This window comes from Salvelinus alpinus, chromosome 4 (assembly GCF_045679555.1).
Source record: "Salvelinus alpinus chromosome 4, SLU_Salpinus.1, whole genome shotgun sequence".
NCBI classification, from domain to species: domain Eukaryota; kingdom Metazoa; phylum Chordata; class Actinopteri; order Salmoniformes; family Salmonidae; genus Salvelinus; species Salvelinus alpinus.
The window spans coordinates 1,739,202-1,757,450 of NC_092089.1; the positions used below are offsets into that span (position 1 = coordinate 1,739,202).

The 18,249-nt window shown below is 43.5% G+C and overlaps 1 protein-coding gene across 1 annotated transcript; it reads right to left on the reverse strand.

Moving 5' to 3' along the window:
- Window positions 1-708: 708 nt before the first annotated feature.
- Window positions 709-17,465, reverse strand: LOC139572698 (small ribosomal subunit protein mS29-like). Its single transcript, XM_071395391.1, has 13 exons — window positions 17,320-17,465; window positions 17,010-17,051; window positions 7,524-7,637; window positions 7,334-7,435; window positions 7,084-7,192; window positions 4,685-4,777; window positions 4,460-4,590; window positions 2,851-2,931; window positions 2,116-2,280; window positions 1,837-1,896; window positions 1,641-1,730; window positions 1,284-1,401; window positions 709-1,190 (listed from the first exon to the last, which is right to left on the reverse strand). Exons 2-13 carry the CDS (start codon window positions 17,046-17,048, stop codon window positions 1,105-1,107), a joined length of 1,188 nt encoding a protein of 395 aa, XP_071251492.1. The 5' UTR covers window positions 17,049-17,051; window positions 17,320-17,465; the 3' UTR covers window positions 709-1,104.
- Window positions 17,466-18,249: the final 784 nt, after the last annotated feature.

The following is an 18,249-nucleotide window of genomic DNA, read 5'->3' on the forward strand; positions in this document are numbered from 1 at the left end:
GTCATCTACACCAGGGTATCCCAAAATCAGTCCTGCTGAGTCAGTTGTGTAGTGCCAAGGCAAGAAAAACTAAACGTGCACCCAGGGGGGCCCCAGGACCGAGTTTGGGAAACCCTGATCTACACCACACAGGGCCATCCCACAGGCCACCCAACAATGCACAAAGAGGTCAACTCACCCTCACTGACGAAGATGCCCCGGTGCTCTAGTCCCAGAAATGTGGTCTGGTGCTCTACAGTCCCAGAAATGTGGTCTGGTGCTCTACAGTCCCAGAAATGTGGTCTGGTGCTCTACAGTCCCAGAAATGTGGTCTGGTGCTCTACAGTCCCAGAAATGTGGTCTGGTGCTCTACAGTCCCAGAAATGTGGTCTGGTGCTCTACAGTCCTAGAAATGTGGTCTGGTGCTCTACAGTCCCAGAAATGTGGTCTGGAGGTCTCGTGAAGACACTAGTAATGAGGCAGAGTAACATCTTCACTTTATCATACCTGTCTATATCTACCACTAAAATGTGTATTCAAAAGCCTTGATGTTTTTTAACCCTTTGATTTGGTAAAATAAAAATGTGTTGACTTTTAAAGTAGTGGTTTGTGTTGTAATTCTGCACATTGTGCCAGATACTCTCTATATTCAAGACAAACATCACTACTAACTTTTCATCATGAAGAGAATAGCTTTATTGGCTCATATAAGAGAACATGAGATCTGACTGTTTTTCATGTACATTTTTATTATGAAAAAGACACTATACACTATCATGCATCACACCAGAATCATTTATGGAGGGATACACACATATACATGGATTATAACATTGCAGTTATGTGTGAGTCTGTATTGGCGTTTGTCCCATAGAAAATGATAGAGGCCGCTAGTGGCCTTGATTCTGCGTGGGCAGCACCATTGAGTGCTTCCACCATGCTTCCGCAATTTCAAAGTAGTCAACTGAGTGGGGATTCCTATGGGTTGTAGCCTCAATAGCGCTGCCCATGCTGTCACAGACGCTGTAAAGGCACAGATATAAAGATGAGTCCTCTATCTATCTCTATGGTTTGTCCATGATTATGGGTGTGTGTGAGTGGGAGGGTGTGGGCCCATGTGTGATGTTACAGGAAGGCACATAGTCTCTCCAGTACAGAAGGGTTTCTGTTGCTGAGGAAGATCAGTTCTTTCTTTCCTTCCTCTGTCTGACCTGACGGAGAGAGAGAAATCTCTCAATCAGTTCAACATGTCACAATCTAAACCATCACAAACAGTGCCAGTGGTGAAAGTGAATATCTCTTACTGTGTGGGTGTTGTAGCCAGTGGCGGTCCAGGTAGTAGATGTAACAGCTCTCAAACTCCTTCTCACTGTAGAGGGAGACTGGTACTGGGACAAACGGGTCCATGCTGTCAAAGCCCTCCTGTAGGAGGAACACAGAGGATGAGGATAGAAGTTTTTATAGGTGAACTTCTGTTTCTATTTGACTGATCATACAATAACATGAAACATGATGCATGTAAACACGTCAGAAGGGTCTTGTCCAAAAACATCTAGATCATTCCCGCCCCTTAGCCCAGATCAATAGACACCAGGGGTTAGAGGTCATTTTTGGACTGGACATACAACAACATTAACCAGGATGTAATCATGACCCCTGACCTCTCCCAGCAGCTCCTGGGGCAGGTAGGCAGAGCTTGGAGCGTAGAGAGACCCTGTCTGAGACAGAGTGGCGATGACCGCCCCTCCACACTGAGGAGAGGGACAGAGAGAGATAGGGGTGGTGGTGTAAATCACAATCATGTAATTTTCTAATGTCTATTAGACATAGAGGATAACCACTCCATGCAGTTCTCACCCAGTCATTGTTGATCATCTTCCTCAAGTTATGAACCAACGTCAACTCCTCTGGAGCCACCTGACAGACAGGAGAAGAGGAGAGACAGAAAAAGTAGAGAGAAGGGAAAAGTGACAGGAAAAGAGGATGAAATGGAGGGGAGAGAAAGAGACAGGTCAGTCAAGTAAGCAACCTTTACACAGAAATTACAAAGACACAAAAATGGAAGCAATAGAAACCAACATAGATTTTTTATAGATCCACAGTGAGAGGTGAATGAATGTATAGGTGTATAAGTACAGGGCTCTTGTCCTCCTTCTTGAGCGTGGTCCTTCCCCAGAGACCGTTGACTCCATCAACAGCCACAGCCAGCCTGAAGCCCCCCTCTGTCCCCCCAGCCTGTAGCCTCAGCTCCTTTAGAACCGCCCCCACCACATCACTGCTGCTCTTCACACGAGACACTCCCTGGGGTGAAAAAAACACAGCTTAACAATGATACGTGGTATGAGATTCTTAAGAGAAGTGCACTGAACCAATTATGTTGCAGAACTGGAGCCCAGATGCAAGGCGTCCGCATGATTCCCAGCCAAAACAGGTGGGAACAGTTTGTGCATATATTATGACGACATTGTGATGTTGCAAGCCGAAGTCGGTAGCTGAAGTCTACGCCCCTTCGTTGGTGATTGGTCAACAGTAGGGATTCTGCAATAAAGTCTTTGTTGTCATTCAACAAGAGATTACTTGTTTTCATGCACATTTTTTCATTGAAAAATACTGCACAATACATCTTAGATATAAAATTGCACGACTAAGATCCCCTTGGCAAAAACGTCATAACAGATGAAGTTATTTTAGATTCATTCTGACTACGGCATCTCAAAAATGAACAAACAGCAGTACTAACACTTTCTCATTTTTCAAGTGAAGGTCTTTTAAGGGAGCATGCGAGCACACTGGTTCGGTTCGCCTAGCCAAGTTCGGCCAAACTGAAGGATGCTGACGCCTTAATAAAGGGCACGTTGACACTGGACTCACCATGTCCACCAGCTCCCCTAGTGGCCGTCCCTCCTCAGTGCTCTCCCTCTTAGTCCACACGTACCGCTGCCTCAACTTGATCTAAAACAACAAGGGGAGACACAGTCACAAATACAGGATGCCTGAAGGAGTAAAAATATGCTTAACAACTGTGTGCAATAGTATTTAAAATGACATCTCTGTTCCCCACACACACAATTATCAGTAAGGTTCCTAAGTCAAGCAATGAATTTCAAGCACAGATTCAACCAAAGGCCAGGGAGCTTTTCCTATGGTTCACAAAGGGCAACTATTGGTAGTTGGGTAAAAATACAAATAAGAAACAGACATTGAATATCCCTTTGAGTATGGTGGAGCTATTATTGATGCACCATCCAAAGTGTAAAATTAAACCCACTTCGCCACGATACAGGCGGCAATCCTAACGTAGTTTACGGAGAGGCAGGAACCGCTTAGGGATTTCACCATGAGGCGAATCGTGATTTTAAAAAAGTTTGAGTTTAAAGGCTGTGATAGGAGATAACGGAGGATGGATCAACATTGTAGTTATTTCACAATACTAACATAATTGATAGAGTGAAAAGAAGAAGGCCATCCTGTTTGCAATAAGGCACTAAAGTAATACTGGAAAAAATGTGGTATGATATTAACTTTTTGTCCTGAATACAAAGCGTTATGTTTTTGGTAAATCCAAAACAACAAACACATCACTGAGTATCATGTCATATTTTCAAGAATGGTGGTGGCTGCATCATGTTATGGGTATGCTCGTCATCGGCAAGGCCTCTGGAGTTTTTTAGGATAAAAAGAAACAGACACTGGGAAACAAACTAAGCCAAATATACACTGGAATTGCTTACCAAGATGACATTGAATGTTGGCCTAGTTATAGTGTTGACTTACAATCAGCTTGAAAATCTATGGCAATACTTGAAAATGGCTGTCTAGCAACAATCAACTTCACATAGCTTGACAAAAATAAAAAATAAAAAAGAATAGGCAAATATTGTACAATCCAGGTGTGCAAAGCTCTGAGACTTACCCAGAAAGACTCACAGCTGTAATTGCTACCAAAGGTGATTGACACATATTATCTCAAATCAAAATATTACGGTTTTATTTTCCATTAATTAAAATGTTTTAATGTTTCTTCCACTTTGAGAACTTGTGTAGATCGTTGACAAAAAACAACAATTAAATAAATTTTAATCCTGCTTTGTAACAACAAAATGTGGAAAAAGTCAAAGTGTGTGAATACTTTCTGAAGGCCCTGTATCTTACTTCTAATGTTAGGATTAGGGTATGGTAAACTGATCCTAGATTTGTTCCTACAGGTAACACGTACAGTCCCAGTCAAAGGTCTGGACACACATACTCATTCCAGTAGGTGTATTTTCCACATTGTAGAATAATAGTGAAGACATGAAAACTATGTAATAACACATGGAATCATGTAGTAACCCAAAAAGTGTTAAACAAATCAGAAAATATTTTAGATTATTCCAAGTAGCCACCCTTTGCCTTGATGACAGCTTTGCACTCTGTGTGTACAGACTTTTGACTGGCACTGTACCTGGCGCCCACTATCTATCTGAGGAGGAGGAGCTACCTTGGAGAGGAAGTGTTCATTGGTGGTTCTGAAGTTGCGTAGCCAGTTGGAGGCCTGTATTGGCTGGTCAAAGCGGGAGGTGTGGTAGGAGGAGGGCAACAACTCCTTACAGTTCTTCACCCACAGGTGGGCTATAGAGAGGAGATTATTATCACAATCATTATTATCATCATTATTTTGTGTGTCTGTGTGTATGCCATGTTGGGGTGTGTGTGTGTTACTCACCATCTGGTAAGTGTAATACTAGCCATCCCTGTGTGGAGCAGTAGTGGACAGTATGACAGAGAGACATGGTCTTCCCACTGCCCTTCACCCCATCTACACAACCAGTCAAGGTCAACACCAACATAATTCAACACAACACAGGTAGACAACACTGGTCATAGAGAGGTACGGGGATGACTGTGTGTACAGTCGTGGCCAAAAGTTTTGAGAATGACAAATATTAATTTCCACAAAGTTTGCTGCCTCAGTTTGCATGATGGCAATTTGCATATACTCCAGAATGTTATGAAGAGTGATCAAATGAATTGCAATTCATTGCAAAGTCCCTCTTTGCCATGCAAATGAACTGAATCCCCCAAAAAACATTTCCACTGCATTTCAGCCCTGCCACAAAAGGACCAGCTGACATGTTTGTGATTCTCTCGTTAACACAGGTGTGAGTGTTGACGAGGACAAGGCTGGAGATCACTCTGTCATGCTGATTGAGTTTGAATAACAGACTGGAAGCTTCAAAAAGAGGGTGGTGCTTGGAATCATTGTTCTTCTTCTGTCAACCATGCTTACCTGCAAGAAAACACGTGCCGTTATCATTGCTTTGCACAAAAAGGGCTTCACAGGCAAGGATATTGCTGCCAGTAAGATTGCACCTAAATCAACCATTTATCGGATCATCAAGAACTTCAAGGAGAGCGGTTCAATTGTTGTGAAGAATGCTTCAGGGCGCCCAAGAAAGTCCAGCATGCACCAGGACCGTCTCCTAAAGTTGATTCAGCTGCGGGATCGGGGCACCACCAGTACAGAGCTTGCTCAGGAATGGCAGCAGGCAGGTGTGAGTGCATCTGCACGCACAGTGAGGCGAAGACTTTTGGAGGATGGCCTGGTGTCAAGAAGGGCAGCAATGGATTTATTTTGTAAATGCGCTTTAATGATTTTATTTGTAAACCTCTATCTAAACGCCACTTCTCTTCAGAAAAAACATCATGGGCAGACTGATATTCTGCAAAAGGTACAGGGATTGGACTGCTGAGGACTGGGGTAAAGTCATTTTCTCTGATGAATCCCCTTTCCGATTGCTTGGGACATACGGAAAAAAAGCTTGTCCGGAGAAGACAAGGTGAGCGCTACCATCAGTCCTGTGTCATGTCAACAGTAAAGCATCCTGAGACCATTCATGTGTGGGGTTGCTTCTCAGCCAAGGGAGTGTGCTCACTCACAATTTTGCCTAAGAACACAGCCATGAATAAAGAATGGTACCAACACATCCTCAGAGAGCAACTTCTCCCAACCATCCAGGAACAGTTTGCCTTGCCACAAGGCAAAAGTGATAACTAAGTGGCTCGGGGAACAAAACATTGATATTTTGGGTCCATGGCCAGGAAACTCCCCAGACCTTAATCCCATTGAGAACTTGTGGTCAATCCTCAAGAGGCAGGTGGACAAACAAAAATCCACAAATTCTGACAAACTCCAAGCATTGATTATGCAAGAATGTGCTGCCATCAGTCAGGATGTAGCCCAGAAGTTAATTGACAGCATGCCAGGGTGGATTGCAGAGGTCTTGAAAAAGAAGGGTCAACATTACAAATATTGACTATTTGCATTAACTTCTGGTAATTGTCAATAAAAGCGTTTGACACTTATGAAATGCTTGTAATTATACTTCAGTATTCCATAGTAACATCTGACAAAAATATCTAAAGACACTGAAGCAGCAAACTTCGTGGAAATTAATCTGTGTCATTCTGTTAATGGGATTTATCTGTTAATTGAATGATTAGAATATTCCACCCTGAAACCATATAATTGTATGGAATTGATTCAAAGGTATAAAATTATAATCACTAAATGTGTAGTTCTTAGTCAGAATTAGAGTATAACAATATATCTGTACAATATATCTGTACGATGTGTCTATAATAGTATCTTAAAACCAGACTGTCTGAGCAAGATATTCGGTGCCGACCTTGGCTGGGGCCACAGAGTACTTCCCAGGGTCTCCCTATCTTGAGGGAGGATGGGGAGTAAGTCTCACGGAGTCCCCTAATCTTTGTCGGCTGGGTAGCTGGACATTGTGTGCTAATGTTAGTGTGAATGTGTGTGCGTATGTTAGTGTGAATGTGTGTGCGTGAGAAGCCAGTATAAAATGAATGGTTTTGTACAACTAACCAGCGCACCCGTGAATAAACCTTATTGACTATTTTAGCTGGGCCTCTGTCTGTTTCATTTCAATCAGTATCTTACAAATCCTGATTAGCAGACTGAGTAGTTTAATTTAATTGGTTTATGAACATCGAGAACAGAATTCTCATGACACATTCTCAAAAATGTTGGCCACGACTATATTAAATGTGTAAAGGTACATTGAGGTGTGATCAGGTGTATTAGGTAGGGTAGGATAAAGAGTAGGTAGCGCAGGGTGGGCTTGCTGTAGTCGGCTCTCTTCAGGTGAGATATCAGCTCCAGAGCTGGCTGCCTCACCATCACACAGCCCTCGTTAAACGTCTTCACCTGGACACGGTTACAGACAGTCAGTCATACTGTAATACACACACACACACACACACACACACACACACACACACACACACACACACACACACACACACACACACACACACACACACACACACACACACACACACACAATACCTGTTGTTGGTATCGTGGAGGCAGGCCATGGGGGAAGACAGTGTGGAAGTGGGAGGGGGGCACAGTGTAGTACTGCCCTAGGTGCTGTTCTGACTGACAGGCCTGGGGACAGAGAGAGATGAAACATCAGTACCCTCCACACGTACTACCACATGCTACAGAATAAAGTGTGATTGATTCTTCCACCTACCGGGTCGTTCTCCTGTGTTCTGAAGATGGAGAATGTCTCCGGTCTCGTCTCCATGCCAACCACCTCCTGCTGCTGGCCACACCCACTGCCATGGAGCGGCCGCACCTGCGCTACCTGTCCGTGACATCATCACATTCCACAGGTAAGAGGCAGATGTATATGTTGAGCATCTATCATAGTCCAAAACGTGTACGCCTAAGCACAGCAGTGTTCTAGAATTTAGGACCGTTAGAATGAACTACAGTACAGTGGTGAAGCACAAAACACATTTTTACTAGTACCAGCACATCTCCAGAAAGAAATGTACTGTATACTTTTCAAAATGCATTGATCACATGGAAACTGACATCCCAATGCATCTTAAATGTTAATAAATATTCATAGCTAGCACTAGCTCAAGATGTACTCTTAAGGAGCCTAACACCACCGTTACTCCTTAAGGTCCAAGGACCTTATGTTATTTTCAGACTGGCTCTGGCAGCCAAAACCTCTATCTAAACGCCAATCGATTCTCAAATGCGATACTAGAAAAATAAAGCCATTTACTTTTATATCACATCAAAAGAATTTAACAAATGCAAAATACACACATACTGTACACCACAGGAGGATGGTGGCACCTTAATTGGGGAGGACAGGCTCGTGGTAATGGCTGGAGCGTAATAAGTGGAATGGTATCAAATAAATAAAACATGGCTTCCAGGTGTTTGATGCCATTCCATTAGCTCCTTTCCAGTCATTATTATGAACCGTCCTCCCCTCAGCGGCCTCCACTACTGTATATTGTTTTTTAAATGTTATTTCACCTTTATTTAACGAGTTAGGCTAGTTGAGAAGAAGTTCTCATTTTCAACTGCGACCTGGCCAAGATAAAGCCAAGCAGTGCGACACAAACAACAGAGTTACACATGGAATGAACAAACATGTAGTCAATAATACAATAGAAAAAAGTATATATACAGTGTGTGCAAATGAGGTAGGATAAGGGAGGTAAGGCAATAAATAGGCCATTGTGGCGAAATAATTACAATTTAGCAATTAAACACTGGAGTGATAGATGTGTAGAAGATGAGTATGTAAGTAGAGATACTGGGGTGCAAAGGAGCAAAATAAATAACAGTATGGGGGATGAGGTAGCTGGATGGGCTATTTACAGATGGGCTATGTACAGGTGCAGTGATCTGCTCTGATAGCTGGTGCTTAAAGTTAGTGAGGGAGATATGGGTCTCCAGCTTCAGTGATTTTTGCAGTTCGTTCCAGTCATTGGCAGCAGAGAACTGGAAGGAAAGGCGGCCAAAGGAGGAATTAGCTTTGGGGATGACAAGTGAGATATACCTGATGGAGCGCGTGCTACGGGTGGGTGCTGCTATGGTGACCAGTGAGCTGAGATAAGGTGGTGCTTTACCTAGCAAAGACTTATAGATGACCTGGAGCCAGTGGGTTTGGCAACGAATATGAAGCGAGGGCCATCCAACAAGCGCATACAGGTCACAGTGGTGGGTGGTATATGGGGCTTTGGTGACAAAACAGATGGCACTGTGATAGACTGCATCCAATTTGCTGAGTAGAGTGTTGGAGGCTAATTTGTAAATGACATCACCGAAGTCAAGGATCGGCAGGATAGTCAGTTTTACGAGGGTATGTTTGGCAGCATGAGTGAAGGATGCTTTGTTGCGAAATAGGAATCCGATTCTAGATTTAATTTTGATTTGGAGATGCTTAATGTGAGTCTGGAAGGAGAGTTTACAGTCTAACCAGACACCTAGGTATTTGTAGTTGTCCACATATTCTAAGTCAGAACCGTCCAAAGTAGTGATGCTGGACGGGCAGGCCGGTGTGGGCAGCGATCGGTTGAAGTGCATGCATTTCGTTTTACTTGCATTTAAGAGCAGTTGGAGGCCACGGAAGGAGTGTTGTATGGCATTGAAGCTCGTCTGGAGGTTAGTTAACACAGTGTCCAAAGAAGGGCCAGAAGTATACAAAATGGTGTCATCTGCGTAGAGGTAGATCAGAGAATCACCCGCAGCAAGAGCAACATCATTGATATATACAGAGAAAAGAGGCGGCCCGAGAATTGAACTCTGTGTCACCCCCATAGAGACTGCCAGATGTCCGGACAACAGGCCCTCCGATTTGACACAGTGAACTCTGTCTGGGAAGTAGTTGGTGAAACAGGCGAGGCAGTCATTTGAGAAACCAAGGCTGTTGAGTCTGCCGATAAGAATGTGGTGATTGACAGAGTCGAAAGCCTTGGCCAGGTTGATGAATACAGCTGCACAGTATTGTCTCTTATGGATGGCGGGTATGATATCGTTTAGGACCTTGAGCGTGGCTGGGGTGCACCCATGACCAGCTTGGAAACCAGATTGCATAGCGGAGAAGGTACGGTGGGATTCGAAATGGTCGGTGATCTGTTTGTTAACTTGGCTTTCGAAGACCTTAGAAAGGCAGGGAAGGATAGATATAGGTCTGTAGCAGTTTGGGTCTAGAGTGTCACCACCTTTGAAGAGGGGGATGACCGCGGCAGCTTTCCAATCTTTGGGGATCTCAGACGATACGAAAGAGAGGTTGAACAGGCTAGTAATAGGGGTTACAACAATTTCAACAGATAATTTTAGAGAGGGTCCAGACGGTCTAGCCCGGCTGATTTGTAGGGGTCCAGATTTTGCAGCTCTTTCAGAACATCAGCTATCTGGATTTGGGTGAACGAGAAATGGGGGAGGCTTGGGCAAGTTGCTGTGGGGGGATGCAAGGCTGTTGACCGGGGTAGGGGTAGCCAGGTGGAAAGCATGGCCAACCCTAGAACAATGCTTATTGAAATTCTCAATTATCATGGATTTATCGGTGGTGACAGTGTTTCCTAGGCTCAGTACAGTGGGCAGCTGCACCGGCTTTATCACAGATGCAGCCAACAGTATTTTTCAGTGACAACACATTTCGGGCGGACTTCTTCCATTACACACGGGTTCGGAGGATGCTAAACAGCACAGGTATCCGGTCCTTGTCTTCTGTAAACATACTAACCCTATAAAAAGCTGCGTAACAATTTTTATATATATATACTGCTCAAAAAAATAAAGGGAACACTAAAATAACACATCCTAGATCTGAATGAATGAAATATTCTTATTAAATACTTTTTTCTTTACATTAGTTGAATGTGCTGACAACAAAATCACACAAAAATTATCAATGGAAATCAAATTTATCAACCCATGGAGGTCTGGATTTGGAGTCACACTCAAAATTAAAGTGGAAAACCACACTACAGGCTGATCCAACTTTGATGTAATGTCCTTAAAACAAGTCAAAATGAGGCTCAGTAGTGTGTGGCCTCCACGTGCCTGTATGACCTCCCTACAACGCCTGGGCATGCTCCTGATGAGGTGGCGGATGGTCTCCTGAGGGATCTCCTCCCAGACCTGGACTAAAGCATCCGCCAACTCCTGGACAGTCTGTGGTGCAACGTGGCGTTGGTGGATGGAGCGAGACATGATGTCCCAGATGTGCTCAATTGGATTCAGGTCTGGGGAACGGGCGGGCCAGTCCATAGCATCAATGCCTTCCTCTTGCAGGAACTGCTGACACACTCCAGCCACATGAGGTCTAGCATTGTCTTGCATTAGGAGGAACCCAGGGCCAACCGCACCAGCATATGGTCTCACAAGGGCTCTGAGGATCTCATCTCGGTACCTAATGGCAGTCAGGCTACCTCTGGCGAGCACATGGAGGGCTGTGCGGCCCCCCAAAGATATGCCACCCCACACCATGACTGACCCACCTCCAAACCGGTCATGCTGGAGGATGTTGCAGGCAGCAGAACGTTCTCCACAGCGTCTCCAGACTCTGTCACATGTGCTCAGTGTGAACCTGCTTTCATCTGCGAATTTGCCAATCTTGGTGTTCTCTGGCAAATGCCAAACGTCCTGCACGGTGTTGGGCTGTAAGCACAACCCCCACCTGTGGAGGTCGGGCCCTCATACCACCCTCATGGAGTCTGTTTCTGACCGTTTGAGCAGACACATGCACATTTGTGGCCTGCTGGAGGTCATTTTGCAGGGCTCTGGCAGTGCTCCTCCTTGCACAAAGGCGTAGGTAGCGGTCCTGCTGCTGGGTTGTTGGCCTCCTAATTGCCTATAATTTCCACCTGTTGTCTATTCCATTTGCACAACAGCATGTGAAATTTATTGTCAATCAGTGTTGCTTCCTAAGTGGACAGTTTGATTTCACAGAAGTGTGATTGACTTGGAGTTACATTGTGTTGTTTAAGTGTTCCCTTTATTTTTTTGAGCAGTGTATATACACTGCTCAAAAAAATAAAGGGAACACTTAAACAACACAATGTAACTCCAAGTCAATCACACTTCTGTGAAATCAAACTGTCCACTTAGGAAGCAACACTGATTGACAATAAATTTCACATGCTGTTGTGCAAATGGAATAGACAAAAGGTGGAAATTATAGGCAATTAGCAAGACACCCCCAAAAAAGGAGTGATTCTGCAGGTGGTGACCACAGACCACTTCTCAGTTCCTATGCTTCCTGGCTGATGTTTTGGTCACTTTTGAATGCTGGCGGTGCTCTCACTCTAGTGGTAGCATGAGACGGAGTCTACAACCCACACAAGTGGCTCAGGTAGTGCAGTTCATCCAGGATGGCACATCAATGCAAGCTGTGGCAAAAAGGTTTGCTGTGTCTGTCAGCGTAGTGTCCAGAGCATTGAGGCGCTACCAGGAGACAGGCCAGTACATCAGGAGACGTGGAGGAGGCCGTAGGAGGGCAACAACCCAGCAGCAGGACCGCTACCTCCGCCTTTGTGCAAGGAGGTGCACTGCCAGAGCCCTGCAAAATGACCTCCAGCAGGCCACAAATGTGCATGTGTCTGCTCAAACGGTCAGAAACAGACTCCATGAGGGTGGTATGAGGGCCCGACGTCCACAGGTGGGGGTTGTGCTTACAGCCCAACACCGTGCAGGACGTTTGGCATTTGCCAGAGAACACCAAGATTGGCAAATTCGCCATTGGCGCCCTGTGCTCTTCACAGATGAAAGCAGGTTCACACTGAGCACATGAGCACATGTGACAGACGTGACAGAGTCTGGAGACGCCGTGGAGAACGTTCTGCTGCCTGCAACATCCTCCAGCATGACCGGTTTGGCGATGGGTCAGTCATGGTGTGGGGTGGCATTTCTTTGTGGGGCCGCACAGCCCTCCATGTGCTCGCCAGAGGTAGCCTGACTGCCATTAGGTACCGAGATGAGATCCTCAGACTCATTGTGAGACCATATGCTGACACATGCACATTTGTGGCCTGCTGGAGGTCATTTTGCAGGGCTCTGGCAGTGCACCTCCTTGCACAAAGGCGGAGGTAGCGGTCCTGCTGCTGGGTTGTTGCCCTCCTACGGCCTCCTCCACGTCTCCTGATGTACTGGCCTGTCTCCTGGTAGCGCCTCAATGCTCTGGACACTACGCTGACAGACACAGCAAACCTTTTTGCCACAGCTCGCATTGATGTGCCATCCTGGATGAACTGCACTACCTGAGCCACTTGTGTGGGTTGTAGACTCCGTCTCATGCTACCACTAGAGTGAGAGCACCGCCAGCATTCAAAAGTGACCAAAACATCAGCCAGGAAGCATAGGAACTGAGAAGTGGTCTGTGGTCACCACCTGCAGAATCACTCCTTTTTTGGGGGTGTCTTGCTAATTGCCTATAATTTCCACCTTTTGTCTATTCCATTTGCACAACAGCATGTGAAATTTATTGTCAATCAGTGTTGCTTCCTAAGTGGACAGTTTGATTTCACAGAAGTGTGATTGACTTGGAGTTACATTGTGTTGTTTAAGTGTTCCCTTTATTTTTTTGAGCAGTGTATATATATATACACACACACACACACACACATAGTACAAGTCAAAAGTTTAGACACGATTACTCATTCAAGGCTCTTTATTTTCACTATTTCTACATCGTAGAATGATAGTGAAGACATCAAAACTATGAAATAACACATGGAATCATGTAGTAACCAAAAAAGGTGTTAAATTATATTTTATATTTGAGATTCTTCAAAGTAGCCACCCTTTTCCTTGATGACAGCTTTGCACACTCTAGGCATTCTCTTAAACAGCTTCACCTGGAATGCTTTTCCAACAGTCTTGAAGGAGTTCCCACATATGCTGAGCACTTGTTGGCTGATTTTCCTTCACTCTGTGGTCCAACTCATCCCAAACCATCTTAATTGGGTTGAGGCCAGGTGATTGTGTTTTGGCCAGGTCATCTGATGCAGCACTCTATCACTCTCCTTCTTGGTCAAATAGCCCTTACACAACCTGAAGGTGTGTTGGGTCATTGTCCTGTTAAAAAACAAATGATAGTCCCACTAAGCCCAAACCAGATGGGATGGCGTATCTCTGCATTATGCTGTGGTAGCCATGCTGGTTAAGTGTGCCTTGAATTCAAAATAAATCACCGACAGTGTCACCAGCAAAGCACCCCCACACCATCACCTCCATACTTCACGGTGGGAACCACACATGCGGAGATCATCCGTTCGCCTACTCTGCATCTCACAAAGACATGGCGGATGCAACAAAACATCTCAAATTTGGACTCATCAGACCAAAAGGACAGATTTCTACCAGTCTAATGTCCATTGCTCGTGTTTCTTGGCCCAAGCAAGTCTCTTCTTCTTATTGGTGTCCTTTAGTAGTGGTTTCTTTGCAACAATTCGACTTGGTCTTTTACCAAATAGGGTTATCTTCAGTATACCACCCCTGCCTTGTCACAACACAACTGATTGGCTCAAACGCATTAAGGAAAGATATTCCACAAATAAACTTTTACCAAGGTACACCTCCCGATTGAAATGCATTCCAGGTGACTATGTCATGAAGCTGGTTGAGAGAATGGCAAGTGTGCAGAGCTTTGAGCTTTTCATTTGTTTGATGTCTTCACTATTATTCTACAATTTAGAAAATAGTAAAAATAAAGAAAAACCCTGGAATGAGTAGGTGTGTCCAAACTTTTGACTGGTACTGTATTTAAAAAAAAATGTTTCTCACTGATATGAAAGATAAGGAAGCGATGCATGTTAATGTTCAGACCGAGCGTTGGGGCTCTTAAAACCTCTTGACACTACAGGGGGTGCTGTTTCAACTTGGACATTTATCGTTCCCAAATTAAACTGCCTCGTACTCAATTCTTGCTCGTACAATATGCATATTATTATTACTATTGGATAGAAAACAATCTCTAGTTTCTAAAACCGTTTGAATTATGTCTGTGGGTGAACCAGAACTCTTTCTGCAGCGAAATCCATGACAGGAACTGCGAAGGTCTGAAAACGAGGCTCTGTTCTCAGATCAGTTTAAAGCTCTGTATGTGTCCTATGGGTCGACATGAACTGCACCCGCCTTCCCCTGGATGTCAGTAACCAATGAGAAGTGGAATGGAGTGTCTACGTAGTTTTCAGAGCTTATAAAAGGCCAAGGAACGAAGTGCGCTCTCTTTTCGTCGTTCGTCATTGCGCAAAGCAAGACCTCAAGATGGCATTTTGAAACGCTCAGTTATCGGCCTTAGCTATATCCGTCTGTAATTTAATTCGATATAGGTGTTAGAAACATCATAACGAAGTTATTTTAAACCGAGTTATATCAGTTTATGCGAGTATATTGCTATTTTCGGAATTTCCTTAGTATTGCGTTTTGGGGATTTGGGAATGTTGTGGCCACATAGCTATTGTTAGCTGCTAATTCCGAAGTTGAAGACGACGTTTTACAACCAAGCAACGATTATTTTGGACAAAGGACACCTTGCCCAAGATTCTGATGGAAGCTCGTCCAAAAGTAAGAACTATTTATGATGTTATTCCGTATTTATGTGGAAAAATGTAAACGCATTTGTCCGCCGTTATTGCGGCACTAGTCTGGCTGTAACGCACACTGTATGTCTATTAACGTTAATTTTAAAAATCTAACTCAGCGGTTGCATTAATAACTAATGCATCTTTCATTTGCTGTCCAACCTGTATTTTTTAGTCAATCTAATCGATAAATAATCGTAAACTTAGGTGCCTTTCCAAGATGGCGCCGGCCAGAATGCATGACCTGTTGCCACTCATCACATTGTATAACCACGATTTGTGCTGCTAAATATGCACATTTTCGAACAAAACCTATATGCATTGTGTAATATGATGTTACAGGACTGTCATCTGACGAAGTATATCAAGGTTAGTCAAAAATTATATATCTTTTGCTGTATTGTTACGATCGCTAACCTGTGCTGCTGGTAAATTGCTTGTGTTTCTGGCTATTGTGCTAAGCTAATATAATGCTATATTGTCTTTTCGCTGTAAAACACTTAAAAAATCTGACATATTGGCTGGATTCACAAGATGTTGGGCTTTCATTTGCTGTACGCTGTGTATTTTTCAGAAATGTTTTAAGATGAGTAATTAGGTATTTGACGTTGGTCTCTGTAATTATTCTGGCAGCTTCGGCACTATTTCAGATTGCAGCTGCAATGTAGAACTGTGATTTATACCTGAAATATGCACATTTTTCTAAAAAAACATATGCTATACAATAAATATGTTATCAGACTGTCATCTTATGAAGTTGTTTCTTGGTTAGTGGCTATATATATCTTTATTTGGTCGAATTAGTGATGGCTACTGATGGAGTAAAAAACTGGTGGAGTAAAAAAAGTGGTGTCTTTTGCTAACGTGGTTAGCTAATAGATTTACATATTGTGTCTTCCCTGTAAAACATTTTAAAAATCAGAAATGATGGCTGGATTCACAAGATGTGTATCTTTCATCTGGTGTCTTGGACTTGTGATTTAATGATATTTAGATGCTAGTATTTACTTGTGACGCTATGCTAGGCTATGCTAGTCAGCTTTTTTACTGTGGGGGGTGCTCCCGGATCCGGGTTTGGGAGGAATTAGAGGTTAACTAAACATCCCCATACAGAAGACACCTTCGTCCAATGACTTATGTGTAATAGAAATGAGAGTTGAGTCAGCACATAACAATTAGGTATAAGGGAGTATTAGTGCAAGCCTCAAGCTCTCTTCTAATACTCAATCATAGACACTAACCGACAGTTGTAGCTGCTTTGTGTGATGTATTGTTGTCTCTACCTTCTTGCCAATTTGTGCTGTTGTCTGTGCCCAAAAATGTTTGTACCATGTTTTGTGCTGCTACCATGTTGTGTTGCTACCATGCTGTGTTGTCATGTGTTGCTGCCTTGCTATGTTGTTTTCTTAGGTCTCTCTTTGTGTAGTGTTGTCTCTCGTCGTGATGTGTGTTTTGTCCTATATATATTTTTTTTTTAAATCCCAGCTGCCGTCCCCGCAGGAGGCCTTTTTGCCTTTTGGTAGACCGTCATTGTAAATAAGAATTTGTTCTTAACTGACTTGCCTAGTTAAATCAAATAAATAAAGCTATGAATGTCAAGGGATCTTGCACCATGGACTCACCGTTTGTCGTAATCTGAAGGATAGTCTGTGAAGGGCCATGGTCTGGAACATGAATAAATACATAAGCCCAGGTCAGTTTACACAATTACACTGGTGCCATCTGTACTATTGCAGGGGCGACCTTCACTGTAAAATAATGACTATGTTATTAGGACTAGCAATGTAATCTAAGCTCAATAGCTAGCTAACCTTGCATTAGCTAGCTAGATATCTGCTAGCAAGACACTGCAACATGCATCCTTGTTTTACAGTAACGTTACACTGCAGCAAGACTACAACAACTGTAGGTACACAACAATAATTTACCAACCAATTAATTCATTAAATTCAAAATTAAAAGATCCAAACAGGCAAGGTCGTGTAGTTTTAGACGTTTCAGGTCTATTTTGAAAACACTGAAGAGTTGCACAATTTCGGTCGAACTGTCACGGTGCTAAATCTGTGGCAGTCGCCATTTTGGTTTGTAGACGAAGGATGTTACGTAGAGAGCTCAAATATGCGCATCGTTTGCGCAAATCCAGATGTCATCCACAGTTTTTTAGAGCTAGGTGGTCTTATTTAGAACCAGTCTGATTAAAAAAAATATATATATATATATACAAAATAAATAGAGTCCACAGTTGGATAGCCGAATGGTGGGTGATGAGAATAGTTGGCCTAAAATAGATTTAAGTCAATGGACCTAGGACTTAGGCCTATAGGTTTCCAATGATTATGACAGGAGGGGAAAAAAACTCTGTAAACATTCTCAGGATGATTCTATGCAAGATTGTTCCATAAATTTCAAAGTGGAGTATGCTGGAATGACACCAAAAATATATATTGTTTTCGTTTGTAAACATAATTATAGCCTTAGGCCTAATATTCAACCACAATAATGCTCGATAGAGATAATTTTTTAATGAAATACAATTTCTAAACAATAAAAAAAAAAGTAGGCTTTGGCTGTATAGGCTTACAGTCTACTGGATCTCCCATAGCGCACATTAATCACCCTTCTCTCCCTCCCTTCTCTCCCGCCTCTTGGAGCTCCTGAAAGAGTGTGCGGTGTGTTGCTTTCAGCTTGTTTGAGACTGCTGTAACCTTCTACTCAGTGCTTCTACGGGCGCTTTCCACTCAGAAGCCCCCGTTTTGTGAATGGGCTTCAGTCCGCTCTGACTTCAACGGTGCCCGGGTAGCGCAAGGAACGAATTCAGATATGCAAACAGGTAACTGCTTGGGAAAGAAGGGCCAAGAGAAA